The 22,146-nt window shown below is 40.3% G+C and overlaps 1 protein-coding gene across 1 annotated transcript; it reads right to left on the minus strand.

Moving 5' to 3' along the window:
- Positions 1 to 17,879: 17,879 nt before the first annotated feature.
- Positions 17,880 to 19,104, minus strand: LOC117897646. The gene is made up of 2 exons (XM_034806622.1): positions 18,968 to 19,104; positions 17,880 to 18,904 (listed from the first exon to the last, which is right to left on the minus strand). Exons 1-2 carry the CDS (start codon positions 19,043 to 19,045, stop codon positions 18,137 to 18,139), a joined length of 846 nt encoding a protein of 281 aa, XP_034662513.1. The 5' UTR covers positions 19,046 to 19,104; the 3' UTR covers positions 17,880 to 18,136.
- Between the last annotated feature and the right edge of the window lie 3,042 nt (positions 19,105 to 22,146).

Raw genomic sequence — 22,146 nt, forward strand, 5'->3', positions numbered from 1 at the left:
GCGCATTACACGGGGCTGAAGCGACTTAGGGAATGCGGCAAAGATTGGATCCGACGATTTTGGGTGGGCATGGGGCAGGTCTGACGGGGAGAGGCAACTGTTGAGAAATTGTAGCCTGAAACGTAAACGAAACGAAATGCGACGATGCTTTGGTATGTTTGATGCATGGGACCAGGCAGCACAGAGAAGGGGCAGGAGCTGGCAGAGGAGCACCCTTTTTCGATTAAGCCAACAATAAACATTCGATTTTGATTGGATCTCATGGAACGTAGGAGAATCCTCACTGTGAGTGGTCCTTTTGCCACCAACAAACGAGATTTCTGGTAATTGAAGTTGACAGAGAAATGCGTTAAATCTCTTCATCTCTTCCCCTCTCCTTCTCTCTCTCTCTCTCTCTGTGTGGGCAACATTTTGTTTTCAAAAAAAGTTAAAATGTAGAAAATTGTATATAGGAAAAAGAGTTATTTGTGCCACCAGCTGCTACCATTGCTACGAGATTTATTTAACTAAGAAACAAAATACATGTAGTTTGCATGACGAGGCACTGAAAAATGGCAACTGATCGACTCTCAGTCCCGCCTGTACTACTATTTTCATACATTTCGTTATTTTTATTCGTTTTCTTAAATATTTAATTTTAGTTTTATTAGATTTTATTAGTTTTTTATATTTTCATCGTTTTTGTTAATTTTAATTTTTTTATTTTTATTTTTAATTTTTTTATTATTTTATTATTTTATTTTTTATTATTTTTATTTTTATTATTATTTATTACTAATTTTTTATATTTTTTATTATTTTCATTGTTTTAGTTTTTTAATGTGTTTATTTATTTAATTTCTATATCGTTGTTATGTTTCTGCTTTTATCTAGTCAACTCGAACATTGTTTTAGCCAGAAAGCCATTTACCACCGCGCTTTCTCTCCCACTGTAGCTGAGCTTTGCACTAAACTTGCTTTAAGCCATTTTAAAACACTCAAACTGCTAAAAGCACTGCGCCATCAAAGCCTGCAAACAATTTTGAAGCAGATATAATAACGTGTCATCTCTTTAATCTAACAAGCAGCATCTCCTCCGTCCCCTCCCCCTCGCCTGCTGAATCTCCTCGCTACTCTCAAAGTTGTGGCCAACCTGTCACCTCGTCTAACAATTTCCGCACCTAAAACCCCACACCACTGCCACCACTGGAGGCGCCACACACACACAGCTTGGCAAAAGGGGTGGCTTACACAAAAAAAAAAATGGGCCGTCATTTTGTTGCAACCACTTAAATGGCAACTGTAATTAGCATCATGGCCGCCTCCTGGCAGCTGCTATTAAATAGTCCACACTCAAAGGAGTCGGAGTAGGAGAGCGGTGGCTGCGACCGCTGTGGCGTATACGCAATGCCTGTGCCAGGCACCAGGCAGCAGAGCAGCGCGAAGGCAAGCAGCAGCGCCTCTACTCTCTCTGTGTTGTCGTAAACTCTGCTAAACTGTTTGCCACTTTGTCGCGCAAAATGCTAAACTTTCTCGACGTCGACAGGCGCCCAGCTCCACGCCGCCACACGCCCCAACGATGACGCTGAACCCCACGAACAAGCAGCCAGAAATATGATGAAAGAAGGGGCACCACAGCAGTGCTAGAAAGAGAGAGCGAGAGAGCCACGGCAGTGCTAGAAAGAGAGAGCAAGAGAGAGAGCCGACAGTTGGGTTTTTGAGGCGTAGACCAGAAAACCAAGAGCGCAGTGTAGGGAGCCATCATCAAAAGGCTTAAGCAGCATCTCAGTCGCAGTCGCAGTCGCAGTCTACCAAAAAAAAAAAAAAAAAAAAAAGAAAAAAACTTTACGAAATAATTTTGCATAAATTTTGGGTGGAAAATTTGCTTTTGGCTTTGCTGGTTTTTCGGCTATACCCTTTTGCCAGCGAAGGTAGCATGATTTTGAGTAGATTTTGGGAATGGAAAAGGCATTGAGGAGCATCAACAGTTGTCTCTTTTTATGGGGAAATAATCCTTAAAATGCAAAAACTGAGGTCCTAAAGGAACAACCGTTCAAAGGACAAGTTTTTGTGGTGAAAAAATTCTTTTTCCTCTAAATATTCCAACCTGTTATTATCATAAATAACACCGAATTTACTTAAAAAAAAAAAAAAAAAAAAAGAAGAGGATTTCCTTCAATTTCCCTAACAAAAATCTCCCTTAAAAGGGTATCAATTGATTCTCTACTCAAATCCAAAATTCACTTCTTGTTCGCTACTGCTGTTGCTCCAGCTAGACCCTGGCCGCGTTCTGACCTGCCCAGGCTTTGGCTGTGTGTTCTGTTCTGCTGTGTTGTATGCCATCCAGGAACCCTCCTGATTTTGGGAGTCGGCAGGCAGCGTTGTCGGCAGCTGCGGCTTATTTACAAGTTGCCATCATATTTTGCATGCCCCGAGACAAAGTTCGACCCTCGTACCTCGTTCGCCATCACAACTTTTCCCTTTACTGCTGCCGCCGCCGCCCCTTTTGGTACCCTTTGCCTTTGGCCTGCCTTACTGCCCCCTTTTTGGATCGCCCAATTTCTCTGTCTGTTGTCGACAGCCATTTTCACGCTTCAACAAATCACAAGCTGCTTAGTTTCATAATTAGAAGCGTCACATTTTCGGAGGAGACAACATTTTAACTCGCTGTGCATTATGCCCCAAAAGGCAGACAGACAGAAAAGACAGAACCTGGCCAACAGCAGCAGCAGTTCAAGTTGCAAGTTTTCCCCTTGTTGATGCTGCCTGCTGCTACAATGAATGCATCAAGAGAATCAGCACTGAGGTGTAGTCTTCAAGAAAAGGGCATGCAGGATGGGGAAATATAATTCTTAATACTTAAGGTACTCTGAGAAAGGATTCTTTTAAGCACTTCCTGCTCATTTATGAACCTATTTTGAGCCCCAAATGATAATTGGCTGTGTCAAGACCTTTTTAATTGAAGAATTTAATCACAAAAAAATAACCCACTTAACCACAGGAAACACCCATAACGTTCTCTCTCTAACAAAGCGGTTTACCCCCTCGTTCACGTACGCCCCTGGCCACATAACAGTAACAGTCAATGTCACACACAGATCACCTCTCACCGCAAGCCAACAACAACAACAAAACGCGCTCAAAAAGCAGCAAAAACCCCAAAACCCAAAAAAAAAACCTCGCAACCATTCTTCCTGCCACAAGCAACAGACTGGCACTGGCACTGGCACTGGCAACGGCTGCTGGCACTGGCTCTGGTTCTGGCTCCATTGCTGGCTTGTCATTATTTTAATAAAGTTATTTACCTGAAAGTTAGGAGTGGGGTGGCAGCAACATTTGTTTGCCAGCCCAAAAGTAAAGCATGAAATTAGGCGCAATTGTAAGAGAGTTGCCAACACAGTTGCCCCATAAACACAACGAACGGCAATGCCACAGAGGGGCGAGAGCAAACATAGTGACAGGCGGGAGACGAGACAGCTTTTGGCTGTCGAATGTGGAGGTACCCAAACAGGAATATTTACAGATTATTTCCAGGAAAGTTATGAACTGATCCATTAAGCTATTCAATAATTTATCAGGAATAGATATTTTTTAAGTGACTTTAACACTAACAAATCCTTTATTTTCCAACTTTAAATAAAAAAATATAAATGCAATTTAGATTATATAAAAAACTATAATTTGAGCGATTGAATTGCTGAATTTTGCTTTAAAATTGTTTCTTACTGAGATCTGAATCATTTCAGCTGCTCTCTGACCTTCTGTTCATCTTTTTGGAGCTCAAAAAACGAGTTAAGCAGCATCTCCCATCGGTTGGTTTTCTGCATTCCCTGCTTCTACCCTCTCCCAATTACCCTAAACTGTTGTAAAATCACAACACCCTCTTCTTCCAGGGTATCCCCAAACAAACTTGGTCCTTGCCGATGGAGTTTAGGCGGCTGGAGTGGGCTTTCTACAAGGCATCGGTAGTACTCTCTCCTACCTAGTGCATAAAGAGGTTGTAGCCTGAACAACTTTTGCCTTATTTATGTTGATTTTCTAGCCAGAGACTTTTGTGCTTGGACTTGGACTTTCGGTTCGGGAAATGGCAAAACATAAATTAAAAGAGTTCTTTTTTTTGTTGCCCTGACAAAAACCCCCTTGGAAAATTATGATACTTATTATTTTGGAGGGAAAAGTTTTCATTACTTTGGCTACGTCTCGAGAGGAGCGCAGGTGCCTGACTGCTCGAAGACCCGCCAGCCAGCAGCGACAAAAGGCGACAAAAGTTGGGCAAACATTTTTTATTATTTTGTTTGGCAATTGGCTAAAACGTAAAATTTGGTCGGTGGGTCGGTCGGTTGGTTGGTTGGTGCATATAAATTGCACGAGCACTTGGCCCACTTCTGTGGGGTAGGGTTTATGGTCTACTGATAGCCTGGCTTCAGGACTTTATCCCCAAAACATACATTTGCATGTCAGGACACACACAAACACATCTAATCACAAACGGATAATGTCCTGAAATGCATTCTCCCTGCGACGTGAAAATCTTAAAGGAAAATTAGCTTTTGGCTTTAAAAGGCTTAGGGCGCTCCGTTTTCTTCTCTTTTTTTGGCAACGCCAAGCGAAAATCCTTTTTGGCTGTCAGCACGCCACTTGGCAAACAAGACGCCAGAACTAGAGAAGATCCAGCGAGCGAGCCAAGACAACGACGAGCTGGAGAGGACCTTCAAGCAGGAGGACACGACCAGTAGTCAGTAGTAAGTAAAAGTGGTTCTATGGGGTGCTGGCAGTGCTGGGCTCAGCAGAGGAATGGCTATGCCATGGCTGGGTGTGAATCCCAGCATCCTAAGTCAGCATAATGCGCTAACAAACACTTTACTGGCGAGGCATCGTTGAGGACACGACACTGGGGCGTAAAGATGGTTTGAAAAATGGTTGGAGCGGGCCGGAGGGTGGGGATTGTGTCACAGATTTGAAGGCGAATAAGAAGACTTTGTGGATTCTGTTGTTCTCTCCATCTCTTAACCCCGTCTCTCGCTGAGTGAGTTATCAAGTGAAATGACCATAAAAGACACATGAAAGTACGCCCTGAATTAGATAATATTCAAAAATGTTTGGCCGTAATCTTCAAAGTCAGTTGGAAATTATTATGGGATTATTATGGAAAATCAAATAAATAAGTTGGTAAAACCATGGCTGAAGTGGGTTTTACGAGCAAAAATTGATAAAAGACGACTGCCAGTATGCCACATAAATCCATTTAATATGAGCGACTTTCAGTCAAAGCAACGAATTACTTTTTGATATGAAAAATCTACAAACAAAGAGGATTTTTTGCTGCAGCAAAGTTGCCACAAAAAAAAATATATTTTTTTAGGAATTATTTCCGCACATTTTTCCCTCTCAGTGCAGCACAGAAATGTCGAATTCTTCTGTTCTTGGCCTCCAGCCAAAGGTGGTCGCGGCTTTTAGTGTATCTCTGGCTCTGTGTCTGTGTTTGTCTGTGTGTCAGCTGATTTGTGAAATTGCCATCCGTTTAGCCTCTGTAATTGGGTCAATTCTATTTTCGAATTTTATTTAAACATTTGCCAAAATTGTAGCAAAGCCGCAAGACGTACACAATTATTTTGCCAAGAATTGCCATCACTGTGGCAAGGACTTCAATAAGGCATTAGTGAGAGAAATGGAAAGACAGAATAATCTTTGAAAAGTTGATGCTGCCTGGCGGCTATTGGTAGTCCAAAATAAATGTGAAGCTGCAAGCAGGCGCTGGCTGTGGATGCACTTCGACTGTCTATCAAGAGGCTCGTTTCGAGTAACAATTTCGCACGGAAATTGATTGAAAATAAAACAGATTCAGGTGTAAGGAAATATTCTCGAAACAGCTGTAAAGAATTTATTTCCCAATCCAATAGATTTCCATCTAAATTCAAATCCAGAACGCGTCGCAGCCCTCTGCTCTGTCTGAGCTCTTAGGCAAAGTTTTGACTGCCATTGACATTCGTCGACTGAAAGTCCATAGCCAAAACTATGGAGATGAAGTTGGCCCCAAGAGGCAAGTTTCTTGTGGCACGATGAGTTGATGCTGCCGTTTGCTGATTAGTTTCGAGGCTTATGGCTATTTGAGTTTGGCATTTATTGATAGTTGCCGACAGTCGGAGAGAGCCGAGAGGTATAATGATTGGATAATTGATGATTGGCATCTAGCATTGATTTCTCAATCAAATGAATTAAGTAGGTGCCAATGATTGACAATGACAACTGTTTTGGGAGCGGGCGGAGGTGGCAAAAATATTTAACAATTAAATGTGTGAAATTTGAAATTGCATTAAGCACTCGCAGGATGTCTAAAAAGCATTACAAATTAATATTTCATGGACAAAATGGAATGTCGGATTTTTCTCACAAATAAAACCAAGAGTTCAAAGATGCTAAATATGTAATCGAAATATTGTTTTTCCGTTTAATTTTAATTATAACCTTTTATATGTATCTTTAGACTGAAGAATTATTTAAGCAATTTAATTGCTAATTTTTTGATCATATTTCATAAAAATACTTAAAACAAAATTCTAAACTTCCATACGAAAAATATTCCATAAACCTTAAGAAAATGTTTGGAATAACTAATATTTATTTTTAGCTTACAATTTTAATTAAAACAAAAAAATACAATTTTAATTAAAACAAAAAAATACAATTGTTGCTTCTGTTGCTCATGACCATTCATCTGTTTTGAATACATTTTGTTTCTGCGTGTCAGCATAAATTGAGCAATTTTCCATTAAACTTTTTTAACTCCCATTTAGATTAGTTTTTGGCCAACAAACAAATCTCACGCTTGAATACCTACAACGAATGTCTGTCAAAAACTCGTTGGTGGTACAAAAAATTCTAGCTATGCGGTTGAAACACAAATGAAAAATGCACAATTCCAAAAGATCCAAAGAAAATGGTATTACAAAAAACTACAAAAAAATCACACAAATGAATGCTTTAAAAATGTATAACTCAATGAACACGGAAAAATACATAAACGAAAAACAGGAAAGAAATGTTCAGTCAAAAATCGTTTGTTAGTTTTTCCACTTTTTTTTTGTTTCTACCATTTGAATGTTAAGTCGCAGGCAAAAAACAACAACAGGCGGAGGCGGAAAAGGAAAATGTGTTCAAGTGAAATAAATTACTTTATGTGCTGCCAAAACACAGCAGAGGAAAAAAAAAATAAATAAGGGGATGAGAGGAAGAGAGAGATGTGTGGAGTCGAAGCCTGGTGTACTCAGTGTTTTCATGGAGTAAACTGATAATTTTATTACCTTTTTTCTCTAGATCTACAGGTTAGATTATTGGGATACCCTCCCTCTCACAGTGTGTCTTAGCTGCTGAGGTGGAAAAGAGCACAAGGAAAGGCTAGGGCAAGGGAAAGGCTACCCATTAACTATCTCTTCTGTTACTCAAATACAACACACCCTCGTGATGTACAATTACAGGGTATACAAAAAGCAGTGGCAGGAAAAATAAAAGGGGAATCCCACAAAGCGAAATCACAAACGAAATAAGAAACAGTGCAGCGAAAAAAGACAGGCAGAGAGAAGAGAGCGACAGAGACATAATACGAGAGAAAGAGAGACATGACGAGGGAGAGCTAGAGAGAGACAGAGAGAAAAAGGCACAGGCAGAGGACCGTACAAAAATGGCAAAATGAAAAGCGCGTAAATATAAATAAATAAAAAAAAAAATTTCAAACCTGATTATGCATGGCGGAAAAATCGGATCGGATCTCTGCTGTTGCCTGCTGCATTCATTCTGGCGTTTTGCCTTCTGCCACGCCCACAACTAAATGGTACAAAAAACGGCAGACAGCAATCCACACACACAAATCACAACCGAAAAAAGAGGAGAGAGAGCATAGGAAAAGGCAACAGAAATTTGCATTTTAATGCGCTTCACTTGTTTTGGCAACTCTGGCGAAAGAAGAGAGAAAGAACTTTTTCCCACAGAGTGGGGGGCAAGTGGGAAGGGGGTGAATGGTGAATGGGATAAAGAGACAATTGCAGAGGCAGTGGCTGTCTACAAAGGAGATACGAGTCCACTTCTTGGGATGCGAAGTGCAGTATTTTTACGTAAGAAATTTTCACCACAAAATATTTGGGGATATGTGAGTAAGAATGGAAAACAAAACTCTTGCCTTGAGTCTAAGGTTTTTTAGATTTTTTAAGATGAGATCAAATATTTAAATAATTACTAAATTCAAATAAAAAATGTAATTTAAAAAAATACTGGTATATAAACATAATTAATTTAAAACCACAACAAAAATATTATTAAGAAATATATTCTTTATTTTAAATTTCTTTATCAAAATTCATTCTATTGTTGTGCCTGTTATTTACTCGAATTTCTTTATACCATTTAATTTTTATGACTCAACTTTTATCAACAATTTCCCCATCTAATAAAAGCGAAACCGGCATTCTCCTAATTAATTATCTTCCGCACAAAAGAGTGCACTTCCTCAGTCATTGCGAAACCAGAAAGAACTTTTCAAATGAACAGTAAAAACTTTTCAACCAATAATATTTTTTACAAATGAAAATTACCATCAATTTGTATATTATTATGTTCAAGAGCGCTCAACAAAAAAATATGAAAAACTTTTCATATAATATTACAAATAATACAGAACAACAAAATAGAAAAGGTGGACGGTAAAACTTTTCCAACATCCTTTTCATACTTCATCTGCCTTGTTGGCTGTCGGCTAAAAAGTAAAGTAACTTTTAGGTGATTTTCACACACACAACTCGTTGGATCCCTGAGCTGACCAGCACTTTTCAGTACCAAAATGCGAAACACAATAATCCAAAATCATGGACAACCCCCAGACATTGAAATGACACCTGCCTGTCCGTATGTCTGTCTGGCTGTCCCCTGGCATGAACGCGCTTGATTTGGCCTGCAAAACTTTTCGAAATTTCCATATTTTAGTAGCCGGAAAAGTTTCTTTTGCATATTTTCCCGCCACCCCCACAACTGTCGCTTTATGTTTCCCATTGTCTGTGAAAAGCTGACTTTTCACCAATGCCATATTGGTTGCGGCGTAGCAGCTGAAAGGAGTTTTCTACCTCAAACATTCATCTAACTCTTCATTGGGGAGTAAGTCTCACATCCTGCCAAAAGGAAGGAGCTTCCGAGTTCTGAGTTCTTTCTGTTCTGGAGTGCATTTTTGTGGAATTATTTTGCTGCATTTCTATGAATTTATTGATTGGGTTTTGAGAGAACAAAGCGAAAATCAGCAAAAGACCAGTCGATAGAAGCACAATTCCTGACATGCAAAATAAAGAAACAAAAAACAAGACAAATTCATAAATATTTTGTGGGGGAAAGAAGTACACTGGCAAAAATCCAATATACAGCTGTAGGAAAAGGAAAAGATTAAACAGATTGACAACTTTTATCACAAAAAAATCAATATTTAGAAATATAAATTCTCCATTTTATTTCTTTCACAAGAGGGTTAATTTTTCTATCGAAATAAATTTCTCTTAACATTTTTTTTTAACCTTTTCTTCTTAATTTTTATATTCTCACATTTTCCACCTGCACTTTGGCATGTCCCCACAACTGTTTGCCACATGCCACATGGATAAAGCACATTGAATCATTGAACAACAATTCCAACAAAAGACAATAGTAATAATAATAATCAGAATATGCAACCCTCCACATTCAGAAGACACAAATGCCACACACAAATGGCAGTCGAGTCTAAAACAAAAGCAAAAGTTGAACATTTCTTTTTTTTTTTACTTTCTACCAGAGATTGTGTGCCCCTCGACACTTCTTATCAACGCTGGGCGCTGTCATAAAAAGTGTGGAACATTTGCAGCTACGTCATCATCCATGAAAGAGAGAGTTGGGGGAAAAAAATGCAAAGACATCATCCAGCAACAATGATATCTGAGGGCGAATAGGGGTGCAGAGGGAGAGACATCATCATCATACCTTGCCACATGCGCTCTCCCTTCACCCTCATCTCATATCAAGTTTTTTCGGGAGTGAGTACGGGGGCGGGTTTAGAGTCTATAATCTTCAAATAATGGAAAAACTTTTGCTGTTAAGCAAAAGGAATGCCAGAGCTTAGATTTGTTCTTTTATTTTTCTTCAGCTATTTTTTTCTTCTGCTATTTTTTGTTGTTTTTTAGTCAGACCACATTTCCCAGAGTTTTTTTGGTTTGTGTTTTTTTGTTGTCCTTCCTTCCATGCAGTTGACAACCCTGGCAAGCGGTGTTGTTTGTTGTTGTTGTGGTTGCTGCTCACTCGATTTTCAATTTATTTCGTTTCGATGTGTGCGTGTGTAGTGTGTGGTGGTACCTCTATTTTTTCCTGCATTTCAGTATACACTTTTTAGGGGAGAGGGTGTGCTGATTTTTAAGATGTTTTTGGCAACGTCGTATGAAGTATTATAATGAAAAAATCACAATATCCGAGGCGTCGACAGAAATTTTGTGGACCATCGGGAGAGATATTTCTGCTTAGCTTATTTTATAGAAAAGAGTGGAAAATTTCAGAATATTACATATGAAACATGGCAAAAGATCTGCAGTTGTTTTCTTTCTCCAGCTCTATCTCTATTCCAGTGGGACTTTCAATCGCAAAAACACAAAAGATCTTATACTTTTGAAGACCTAGAACCTATATTAATCGGTGTCTCTGTTGATCGGAAATCCTTTATCATTTTGTCTTTTTATCCCAGTGTGGCTTAGCAGACAGCTTCTTTTAAGGGTATTCACATTTTTTGCACCCCAAACTCATTTTTCCCTGCATTTTTTCCTTCTTTCACACGTTTTTGTTGTTGTGTTTTTTTGTGCCACTTCTCTGAACGAAAACTTCATCAACTGTTTTGCCGTTTCTACCTGTGGCTTAAAGTCTTCTAGCCATCAACCAATCCACATTTCCCCCTTGCCCACCTTGGGAGCAATCAGGCAACATTTTTTTCTGCTGCAAATTAAGTTTATGTCAAACGAGTGGCAGCGAGAAGGTGGCACATAAAAAAATAAAAATAAAAATAGAGAAAGAACAGAAGCCAGCGGAGAGCCAGCGGAAAGCCAGCAGCACCACAGAGTTATGCCTTTGTGGCAAAGTTAATTTCAATTTTATTGCCAATTGATTGAGATTTGAATGGAACTTTGAATTGTGCAACACCAATAAGCCATTGGCAGGTGGCTGGGGCAAGTGGCCGTATGGCTGTGGCACTGCCGCTCGCCCCTAAGCCATGGCTGATTAATTTCTCGCATTTCGTTGAATGAATTGAAATGAAATGCTCCAACCAATGCAAAAATGTCAATAGCAAAAATACAAAAATTACATAAAGCTTTTCATTTCTTTTTACACCTTTTAGCTATAGAAAAAACCTTGAAAGGTTTTCCGTTCTAGAGATGGCAGCGTGAGAAGTGGGACAAACGCCCAACCTCTCTTCCAATGTGGCTTAGCAGTAATACAAATAAAAACTAAACAAGTCTAGATTTCCAAATATGAATCAAATTAAAACAAATTATTTAAAAATTATTATTTTTCCTTCTACTAACCACAAAAAACACTCAGTACTTCCACCTCTACTATGACCTGTGACCCTTAAAAAAGCGTTATTCCAAGCACTCAAATTTTAAGCCACACAATAAAATGCCCCAAAGCCTATGTTCATTTCTCTTTCCATAGATTTCCGCGCACAGAAAAAATTACTGAAATATTTAACGAAGCAAAACGATTTTTCCAACAAGGGTCAGAGGTTGCACAGGGGCCTCGGGGCGTGGGCAGTTACAGGAGTTTGCTTTATGAGTAGAAAGCCAACGACAGGTCATGGAACATCAAGCGCTAGCAATGTTCCCCCGCAAAGGTTGAAGGTCAGCCCACCAGAAGGAGGCTAATGGAAAGGCCACTTTATGCTTGAGCTTGCAAATCATTTGAGGGGCGGCGACATTCAAAGGAAAAAATGAATTAAAATGGGAAGTGAATAAACCAAGTTTAAGCCAAAAACTGTGAGTAATTCAAAGTGAAATTTGTGGAAAATATTTCGTGGAAAAACTCAAAAGTTGAAGCTTTAATTGTGATTCAAATTGGGATACCAAAAAATGAATTAGCAAGTGGAAAGAAAATCGCTGCTAGAACTACTACTAGTATCAAAGTTCCTATACAACTGAATCCGCTGCTTCTAAGACCTATCCCAATGCTCACAAAAAATATTCCCCATATAAAAACCAGTCAACATTGTCCCACAAACTCTTCCTTCCACCAATTTCTCTACAGGAAATGGCACTGGAAAAACACGGCAGATAGTTTCCGTTTTGTTTGGTTTTGGGACCGTTGCCAAATATTGGTCACCGCCGTCTAATTTGCGTCGATTTATACTAGGTTTATATGGGCCAAACAACTGCACAACAAAAGCCGCACAAAAATCCGGTAAAAACAATTGCAAAACTTGGCTTATCAACACGAAATGACCCCGCAAAAATGTCAAATGGCAACAACAATTTTTGGCAGCAAATTTTCACATTTGTACTGGCATTAATATCCCATTTCCCACTTCCCCCATTTTCCACACGAGTGTCAATAAGCCAGCAATAATGCACTCGATGGCATTTTCGGAAAAAATCATACAAAAAAAAAGCAGATGAGAAAACTGAAATTAAATTTCCGAGAGAGATAAAAAACTGAAAATGCAATTTGTGGGGCCAGGCACCAGCCACCAAAATCGTCGTCGTTTCAGCCTGAATGCATCAAGCTGCAGCTGCGGCTGCCGTTTTATTGGCCTTGGCTATCCGTTTTCTGGTTACACGGTGACATGTTCTCCTTACCCTTCAAACCATTCATTTTGATACACTTTTTTAATGGAGGTATTTTGATTTTTTATGTGTTTGGGTAGCAGATAGAAAAGGGAGTAGTTTTGAGCTACGGAAGGACCATTTTTTAGTGGCTTAGCTTTTAATTAATTATTTTTTATGATTTTATCTCCAGAAATCGTTGATTTTATAGCTGATTTGCCTCTCTCCCAGTGTAGCTGAGCAGTTGGTGCATTTGCAAGTGTATCTATCTCTTCGCTCAGCCTTTGTTTCTACCCTTTTTGTGGCATCTCCTCTCGTGGTAAGTTCTGTTTGAGATTGCACCTGCATGCCATATCCGTTGCAGGCCTTCTTCCTGCTATCCCGCTCCGCGCTCATTTCGTGGTCATCATCGCTGAGCTTCGTTGCATATTCATATGCCACACTGTGTCCCCATCCCTTTGCCTTCACTGCCACCACTTGCCCTCCCATTGTTGCATGCAGTTGATGCGGGCCAGAGCTGATTTTTATGTGGCTGACCAAGCAGCGCGGCGCAGTCAGGCAGGGCAGGTTTTCTGGTACACGTTTGGCCATTTTCTGTTTGGTTTTTATGGTCTCCATGAAACACAAAAAACAACAAAATCAAGTGAGACAATATTTTGAGTGGGGAGACACTTAAGGTAATAGTTGAATGCTCTTTTGGAGGGTGGAAAATTCATAGAATATTAAAGTATGGGCAATGGATCTTTCCTTATCCCCGCAGATGTCAAAGAAACATTTATAAGGCCCCATAGAAGCTAGCCTTCTGTCATTTCTGCATACCTATTCCGATTCACTCTCTCATTCTTTCCATTCGATTTTGCTTTATTCATTCAAAGTTCCCTTTATTATATTCCCCCAATCACTTCCTCTAGCCGTAATACCCCACTTGCACCCTTAATAGCGCATTCAAAAGAGCTCTCGCTCCGTTAGCGTTGGGCAGCAGGTTTGGTGTTCCCCAAAAAGAGGTCCTTCTGCCTGTCTGTCACGCTTTAAAATATGCGCATTTTCTGCAAATGACATTTGCAGTCGCACCGCACTATCACTAATTGATATCATATGATGGAATTTATGCACCAGACACCAACCAACAGCCAGACACAGACACAGCAAAAAAAAAGAAAGCACTTTCAGCGGGCCTATAGGTCGTTCCTCCATGGCTTCCCCCTCGATCGGTAATCGGTGCTTTTGCACTGCAAATGTTTTTGGCGGTGGTTCATTTTTGCCCTTTGTTGATGTTGTTGGTTGGGTCGGTTGGTCGATTGCCGTTTCGCTTTTTGCGGTTTGTCGACGCGTCAGGGCCCCAACCCTCATACATTTTCCTGCCTGCAACGGCCTCTGTCCAGCATCGCAGCCTGATGTCTGAGGTTGGCCGCTATGCGGCGGCCCCGATCATTCATTTGTCAAGTTGTCACGGGCACGGCAGCAGCAGCAGCAGGCTTTTCCCGATGTGCTATCTCTGGCGTCTGTCGCTGACATAAAGTTTTGCAAACCATTTAGAGATTTCACAAAGATGTTGCTCTGTGCTTTATGGGTCGAACACGCGACAAAAAAACGTGTGTAAAAATTATATTTATGGATGAGCCCATCATCAGAGCTGTAAAAAGTATTTCGCAATAAATAAAACCCACGAAATTCCATGTGTGGGGAGTAAATTTTGAGTTTTTTACAACAAGAAATGGCAGGTCAATTGATGGGAAACAAGGCTACAGTCCGCCTACAGGGATGGCCGCGACTAAAGATGATATTCTAGCAATTTTTGTGGGTTTGAGTTTATTTTTTTTATACATTTCTATGCAATGTATAACTATTTTTGGGTATCCTTTTTGCTCTTAGAAATGCATTTGGAATATCTAAAACCCAATCAATCCAAACACACCTCTCCACATGTCATATATAGTAGTTTTCCCTGTTCAAAGCCCTTGCCCATTATGTATTTATAACCCTGAAATGTGTTGCCATATCGATAACCCAGAACTTGGGTTTCCTCGTATCAACATACAGGCGGACTCTGTCGGCACATTCAAAGGCCTAAACAAGCAGACAATGAGGGGCGTGCGGCACATGCAGCAGGCAAATGCAGATACAGCAGGGCAGACAGGACCGCCGCCGCAGCACAGACAGACAGACGGGGACAGAAGCCATGTTTATGTCCTGGCACAAATGCAATGCCAGAACGGGGACAGGACAGGAGTCCTCGATTTCCAACACCCTTTTTGGCAGGGAATGCATAGTTTGCTTTCCGTTTTGTCTCCTGCGTCGTTGTCCTCGTTGTTGTTGCCACCATTGACCGTGACGCTTGTTTCGTCGGAACGCGGCTGCTAACTTTGTTGCCACTTTGTTCCCACTCCCACTCCCCTGCCCCGTCTATAGTTTTCCCGAAACTTTTCACCGGTGGAAACTCTGTCCTGTCCTGTGAGAACGTGCGTTGTGTCTGCCCTGCCACCTGACGGTTGACTTTCTTCCTCTCTAATGAAATGCGGTTACAAATGCAATTTTACATTTTTCACACAGGGTAAAAAGCATTTTATCTGTCGTCGACCAGGCCCAGGCACAGAGCAGCTTCGAGAGTTTGCTGCGCTACTCCGCCGCTGTGGCTACTGTGAGACTCCACCTTCACCTTCTGCCCCAAAATGGGACCCCCGAAAACCTGTACAGTCACTGCACGTGACATGCATGTGCCGCTGTCTCTGTTCCTGTGCCTCTGTTCCTCTGTGGCTGTTTCTGCACTCAGAGAAAAATGGTTTCAGTAATGCAACAATATAAAAACACATATTTGCATACATGAAATATTTTTAAAATATAAAATAGAGTGTAAATAAATAAATATTTGATTTTTAAATACAAAAAATATGGAAATTAAATAAAATGCACTTTAATTCCTAAATAAATATATGAAAGTTCTTTTATCAGACCTCTGCAATTATTATTATATTTGTTTTTTTAATATTTTTACTTTAATATTTTTATTTTAATATTTTAAATATTTTATATATTTTTATATGGATAACAAAATTATATTTGATGTAGGAAACATATTTAAATCACTTTCTTTTTACCATTTTTGCACTGGGATGCGAATCTTTTGGTATAAATATTCAAAGATAAAGGAAAATATTCAAAATGAAGTGCAAATATTCTCATTTCCACGGCCTTTTTTCTCTAAATGTAACTGTACTGCCTCCTGCCATTGTCCGTGTATGGTTTGTGTTCCCAAAGCTTTGCGCTCTCCCCCTCTCTCTCCCACTGTATCGTCAGCTTGTTTGCACCTTGTCGAAATTAGTGTTTGTACCGAAATGAACACGATTTGTTTGACCAGCAGCAGGTGTTGAAAATACACTGGCGCTCTGCTTCTGTCTCTGTCTCTATGGTTGAGTTGGTTTTCCCACCAGCCCCCTGCGCTGTGCCCCCTCCTGTATGTCATACATGTCGTATGGGTAATGTTTTTCAAATTGTTGCGGTCACTTTTTGAGAGACATTTTGTTACGGGGAACATAACCGCCGGGGGGGCAGCCTGGTTACCCACTTGATTGTTCGCACAAATTTTTGATAAACATAAACGAACACGAAAATGTTATGTTCGAGGGTGACTGCCACACAGAGAATGTTGCAACACGAGTACATAGAAAAAACCTCAAGTATTTTTTTGTTGGCACTTGAATTCAATAGAGTTCTAGAGCGTCCTGCAGCTGCTGCTGTGAATGGCACCGCACCGCAGGCGGTCAACAAGTGGGCGTGTCCGGATCATAAATCAGAATTTATGTCGTGTTGACGCCCCTGACAGACAGACAGACAGATGGACGGGTGAAACAAATAACTCAAGTCGGCAGCCATAAGGTATTTATTTTTTTTGTTTTTTGTTTATTTTTGGGAAGAAAGGCCAGACGGGTGAGACAGTGGCAGCGGCAACTTTTTTAATGGTCAGGATCCGTATTTTGGGAAACAATTTCCAAGTAAAATCGTTAAAAAATTTAAGATTTAATTGGTAAAAAATGAGAAAATAGTTTTTTTTAATTATTTATAATTTGAACTTCATATTTTGATTCATATATTTTTGTATATTAAATTAAACAGTTCCAAAATTTACTGGAAATTAAATATAGCTTTGCGCAAGAAAAAAATTTGTATCTGTTTAGAAATGAAATCTTAAAAATTCTAGAAAAAACCATTCTCGATAAAGTTCCATAAAAAACGTAATACAAAACCCTAAATGTATGTGTAGTTCTATTCAAAAACACAGTGCCTTTGCGCACTTTTTGTTTATTTCTTCTTTTATTTAAAGTTCCTTTGCATATGTGACCCCCCAAACATATTCCACCATCAGTCAAGAAAAGAAGGAAATAAAAGAGCAAACTAATTCCATAAATCGTCTGTGGAACATCCTCTTGGCATCCTCAAATATTTTATTGCCACAACAAAGCTAGTTCTTGTCGCGCAAAACGAAAATGGTTGCAAAGTGCGGCCAAAATATGTCAGTCTGGGAATCAAAATTGCAGACAAGACTGACAAATAAACAGTCAGTCAGCCACGACGGCAGTCAGTCCTTTAGTCAGTTATTCTGTCACACTTTCAGGGGCAAGGGCAAAAAGGATTTCTACACTGCAGCCACGAATGACAGCAAGAGAGACAGTCAGGCAGGCAGACAGGACAGATGCCACAGTGATTGCAACATTTCATTGCCAAAAATATAAATCTCTGTGAAGGTAAGTAAGTGCTGAATAGAGGCCTCTACGACTGTCTGCCTCCCCACTACTTTCCCGGAGCATTTTGCCTGGCAAACTCATTAACAAGTTGGCATACAAACTTGGCTATGGCCCCGAAAAGCGGGCAAAGTCGCATTCCGCAATCATTCAGAAGCAGCCGCAACTAATGGCTGTTCAGACTTTTCTTCGTTTTAGGCAGAACTCTCATCCCCTAATTTCGAGGGCAACTTCTCATCCAGCTAATACCCAAACTCCGCTCAACCCTTATGCCATCTTTGGGCTCATCCTAACTCCATTCTGAAAGAGTTTTATCCACAGTTGGGCTATTTTTTTTGTTGGCAAATACTTGGCGGCGTCTGTGCTCAGCTGCAAGTTTTATTAAAAGCCACGAAACGGCGACAGTCTGTTGGCCAAAAAAGGAGTGCGGAAAAGCAGCAGAAAAGAGTGAGGGAAAAGCAGCAGGAAAGACTGAGTAGTGGCAATCCAAAAGCCAACTACCGCGAAAATTATGGCACACATGTGTGGCCCACAGTCTCCCGCAAAACTAGTCATTGGAAACGGCAGACATCAGACAGCAGCGGAAGTTAGAGAGTTCAGCCCTCGAAGGACTCTTCAAAACTGTGTATGCAAATGATCCTGACAGCACACCGTATGCTTGGCATAGCAGCGACAGTAGCCCAAAGGACAGCAGCAGGGTCGCAGGATACTCGAACTGTAGGGAAACACAATAATTTTCCAACTGCCACCGATATTGAGCACTTCGTAGTGGAAACCATTCTTGTACAGCACCGTCTGCACCTTGGACGTGTAGTACGGCATAATGGCCAGCAGACAGGCATCCAAACAGTTCACATAAATCTGCACGCACTTGATATGTTTGGCCAGTGTATAGACACTGGCAATGCCCTCATCGAAATAGTAAACGGCATCAAAGTTGGGCTGCTCCTTGCAAAAGATTTCCGCCGCCTCGTGTATCGTTTCAAAGCTGTGCAACGTGGTGACGCCCGTTGCACCGCTCGGGAAATACAAATGTGTTACACCACCCGTCACCAAAACGGGACTGGCACACGCTGGGGCATCCTTCTCATCGGCAATTATATAGTCCACCGGATTGTGGCCATCTTGCAGTAGATTCAGCGATCTCTCGTAGTTCGGATGATTGGCCACATGCGGCTTCAGCTGCCTGAAACGACTCCTGACCATAGCAATAAACTCATCGCGTATCGACTGGTGCACGGCCACCGTGGCCAAGGGAAAGAGTTGAAAGGGCTCCTGCATAAAGCCAGCCACGGCATAGGCTGCCGTATTCAGGTCCCCGTTCTTGCAGACAATCATAAAACGCGCACCTGGCCAGTATTTTGTGGGTCGCAGATCGCGATGCTGGGGGATCACAGTTTAGAGATATTTTGAGAGGTTTGGTGGAGGTTTTAGGGAGTGGTTTACCTTTTTAAATTTACTTCTATCGCCGCGTAAATTGTGCACCATATCGTAGGTCACAAAGTTGTCAGGGATTTCACACATTTTTTACAATTTTCACTTTGAATTTCAGGACGAAAAATTAATGGAGAGTGACAGAAAATACTAGGAATTTAGAAATGGTATAAATCTTACATGAAGTCGTTTGAAAACACCCAATTCCAATGAATTTTCATATTGAATCGTTTACATTTTTAGTAGAAATTATTAAAAAAATAACAGAAAAAATTTAATTTTTAAGGGCATAAATCGTACATTAATACGTTTGAAAATTACTAAGAAATTATATTAATGATCAAATTAATCAACAAAAACCCACTTCAAATCTATTAATCACCACAAAATTGTCCAACCAAAACTAATACGAAACTAACTCCTAAAAGCAGGGACTGAGGCCATCGTTTGCCCTCCAAAAAAGTTAAAGTAACTCAAGTAAAGGCAGCGTTTCCATGGATTAAACGAGACGCTGGCTATCACACACACATACTCCACATCATCTACAAAAAAACAAAATCAGTCGCAAAATAAACCCAACGAAAAGAGAATAAAAACATTTTCCACGCGATAAGAAAGTTGGGCAGACTTTCCAAGAGGCCACAAAGAAGCAACAGACGACCCCCACAGAAGCAACAACTATATGGGCAAGATATGAGGATATTCCTATATCTATAGGGTGTACAGAGGGTGCTGAGATTGTGGAGGGGTTAGAGGCAAAGACAATGCTAATGTCATTTGCTCTCAAGTGCCATCCTCAGTGGCGGGTGGTGTGGTGAAGTGTGGTGAGGCGGCGCGTTTGTGTCATATAAAGTCTCCAAACAAAGGTAATAAATAAGTTTGTCTTTATTTTTGCATGATACCCCTTGAATGAAAGGATGTAAGGCCGAGTGTTAAATATACACAGATGGAAATATAATATTAAATAAATGCACTTCTGGGATAACTGAGAAGATTTCTATAACTACAAATATTTCTTACAATCTCTTTTAACAGTCGGTTAGTCATTATAGGCAGTAAGAAGTAAATAAATTCCTTTAAAAGAAAGGAAAAATAATATTCTCTATGCCAAAAATTAACCTTTCAGAGTTGTGAGACTTTTAAATACCAATTAGATAATTTTCTTCTTAGTTCTATCAAAAATTAACTGATTTACAGAGTATTTCTTTAGCCGAAACATAAACTCAAACCTTTTTCCTTTATTCTTATTTTTTTTGTGAGCAAGCAGTGTCCTTCCTGTGTGCCTGCCAACTGCTTAGCGCTTAAGCACATAAACTTGAAAAAGTCATCTCTGGGATCTCGGGTACATTTGCGACCAGCCATAAAGGAGATTTATAAACCAACAAACCACCACAAAGAAGATATTTACATTTACATGGGGCTGTAAATTTATTTAGCAACAACGAAAAAACAGCGCCAAAAAGTACAAAACAAATATACTGAAAGTGCAATGAAAATTAAATTAGTAATTTGTTTTTGCGGTTGATTTGTTTACTGACTAGAAAATGAACAGCTAATGCTGTGTACAGTGGGATGACACACAGTGGATGGTGTGGAATAATATTCCGGGAATAAAATCGGAATAATATTCTGCCGCATGCTCAGCATTTCTTTTATTTTTTCCATCTATTTTTGGTTTATTCAACGTGCATGAAGTTCTTCATATTCTCAGTTCTCCATTTTATTTATTTCCAGGAATATTTCCATAGAATATCTCCTCTATATTCCCTCTCTTTATTACCTAACTGCCTCACTGTAATGATATATGGCTGCAAAAACTATCAAGAGAATAGATTTCGACTCATCCACACGGAATCAATGTTGGGGAAAAAAAATCGCTGCATTTGCCACAACCGAAATGCGTTGACGAAAAATTAACTAAAAATAACAGTCGACTAGTTCTGACTGTCGGGGACTCCACCAACTGTCGTGTGTCCATTCAATTATTCATTTTGCATGCAATTTCGAATTTTGAATTTCTATTTCATTTATGCAACGTTTTAATAAAATTTTTTTTTGCTTCCTTACTTTTTGTGGCATTTGCACCAGCACCAGCACTGTCCTGGCAACAGGAGCGTTGCGCAGTGGCAATAGGCGACAGACAGCTGCCGCTTAAAGCCACAAAAATTACGCATACGCAGTGTAGTATATATATTATATTAAAAAAGTTACGAGCAGAGTGAGAGGCAGAGTAGAGGCTGGGGAAAAAGTTGTGTTCCGACTTTTTGGATTTTGGTTTCACAAAATTCTACAAAATTGAATTTCGGTTTCCATTGCCCGTTGGCGTTAGATGAAAGCTGGTAGCTGTGGGTGCGGTTGGGGTGGGGGTGGTGGCATGTAATTTGTGGAAAATGCTTGACAAAATGGCAATGACAGTGATTTTTGTGTAGTGATAGCTGTTTTAGCATGCAATTCACATTCACGATTTTAAATGCTGCTCAAAGGTCAAACCATGAATCAGCCGTTCTATGCCAGCCATCCATGCGGAACGTACGGGGAGGGGAGGCACTTATCGAGGGATAAAATATGAAAATGCAATGAAAATGCGCTTTGGCAGAGAGCACTGGGCAGCATCCTTCGGAATGGCAAGTGCAAATAACTGTTGCCAAACATTTTGCAAACGAAAAATATTCGCATTGCAGGAGTTGTGTTGGGGGTTGGGCAATTTTCCATGCATGCAATGCGGTGCCGGTTTCAGTACTTCGCTTTGCACTGCCTCCTGCTCTGGTAGGACTCCCAGAACTTCCTCCCCAACAGCAGCAGCAGTGGAACTCTTCTCTGGCAATACTCTTCTCGATTCTGCCTCGCTCGCCACTTCTCTCTCCTTGTAGCCAATGCATGCAAACAAGATTTAACGATAAAATTTTAATTAGTGCATAAATGGGCGCCTGATTGTATGGGCGTGGTTGCACACTGTGAGTGCGAGCGAGTGAGGTTGCTTGTGTGAGCGAAAGAGCAAGCACCACCAGACACATTGCGGCTTTGCCACTTTTGTGCCATTTATTTTGCGCACATCTCTGCCAAAAAGCATCGACTGAAAGCATCGAGAGAGGGGGAAAAATAGAGGAGTTAGCGAGTGGAAATTAAGAAATTTTGTGTGTCCTCCGCATGTTTGCATGGCATCATCGTATGCATTGCGTAGGTACAGTGTC

Source organism: Drosophila subobscura, chromosome O (genome assembly GCF_008121235.1).
Source record: "Drosophila subobscura isolate 14011-0131.10 chromosome O, UCBerk_Dsub_1.0, whole genome shotgun sequence".
NCBI lineage: Eukaryota > Metazoa > Arthropoda > Insecta > Diptera > Drosophilidae > Drosophila > Drosophila subobscura.

What these genes read in the sequence shown, in the direction of transcription:
- LOC117897646 (XM_034806622.1), bottom strand. Translation starts at nt 19,045, where the DNA reads ATGTGTGAAATCCCTGACAACTTTGTGACCTACGATATGGTGCACAAT. An exon ending in ATAGAAGTAAATTTAAAAAG is followed by an intron (nt 18,905 to 18,967) that starts GTAAACCACTCC and finishes GTGATCCCCCAG; the next exon opens with CATCGCGATCTGCGACCCAC.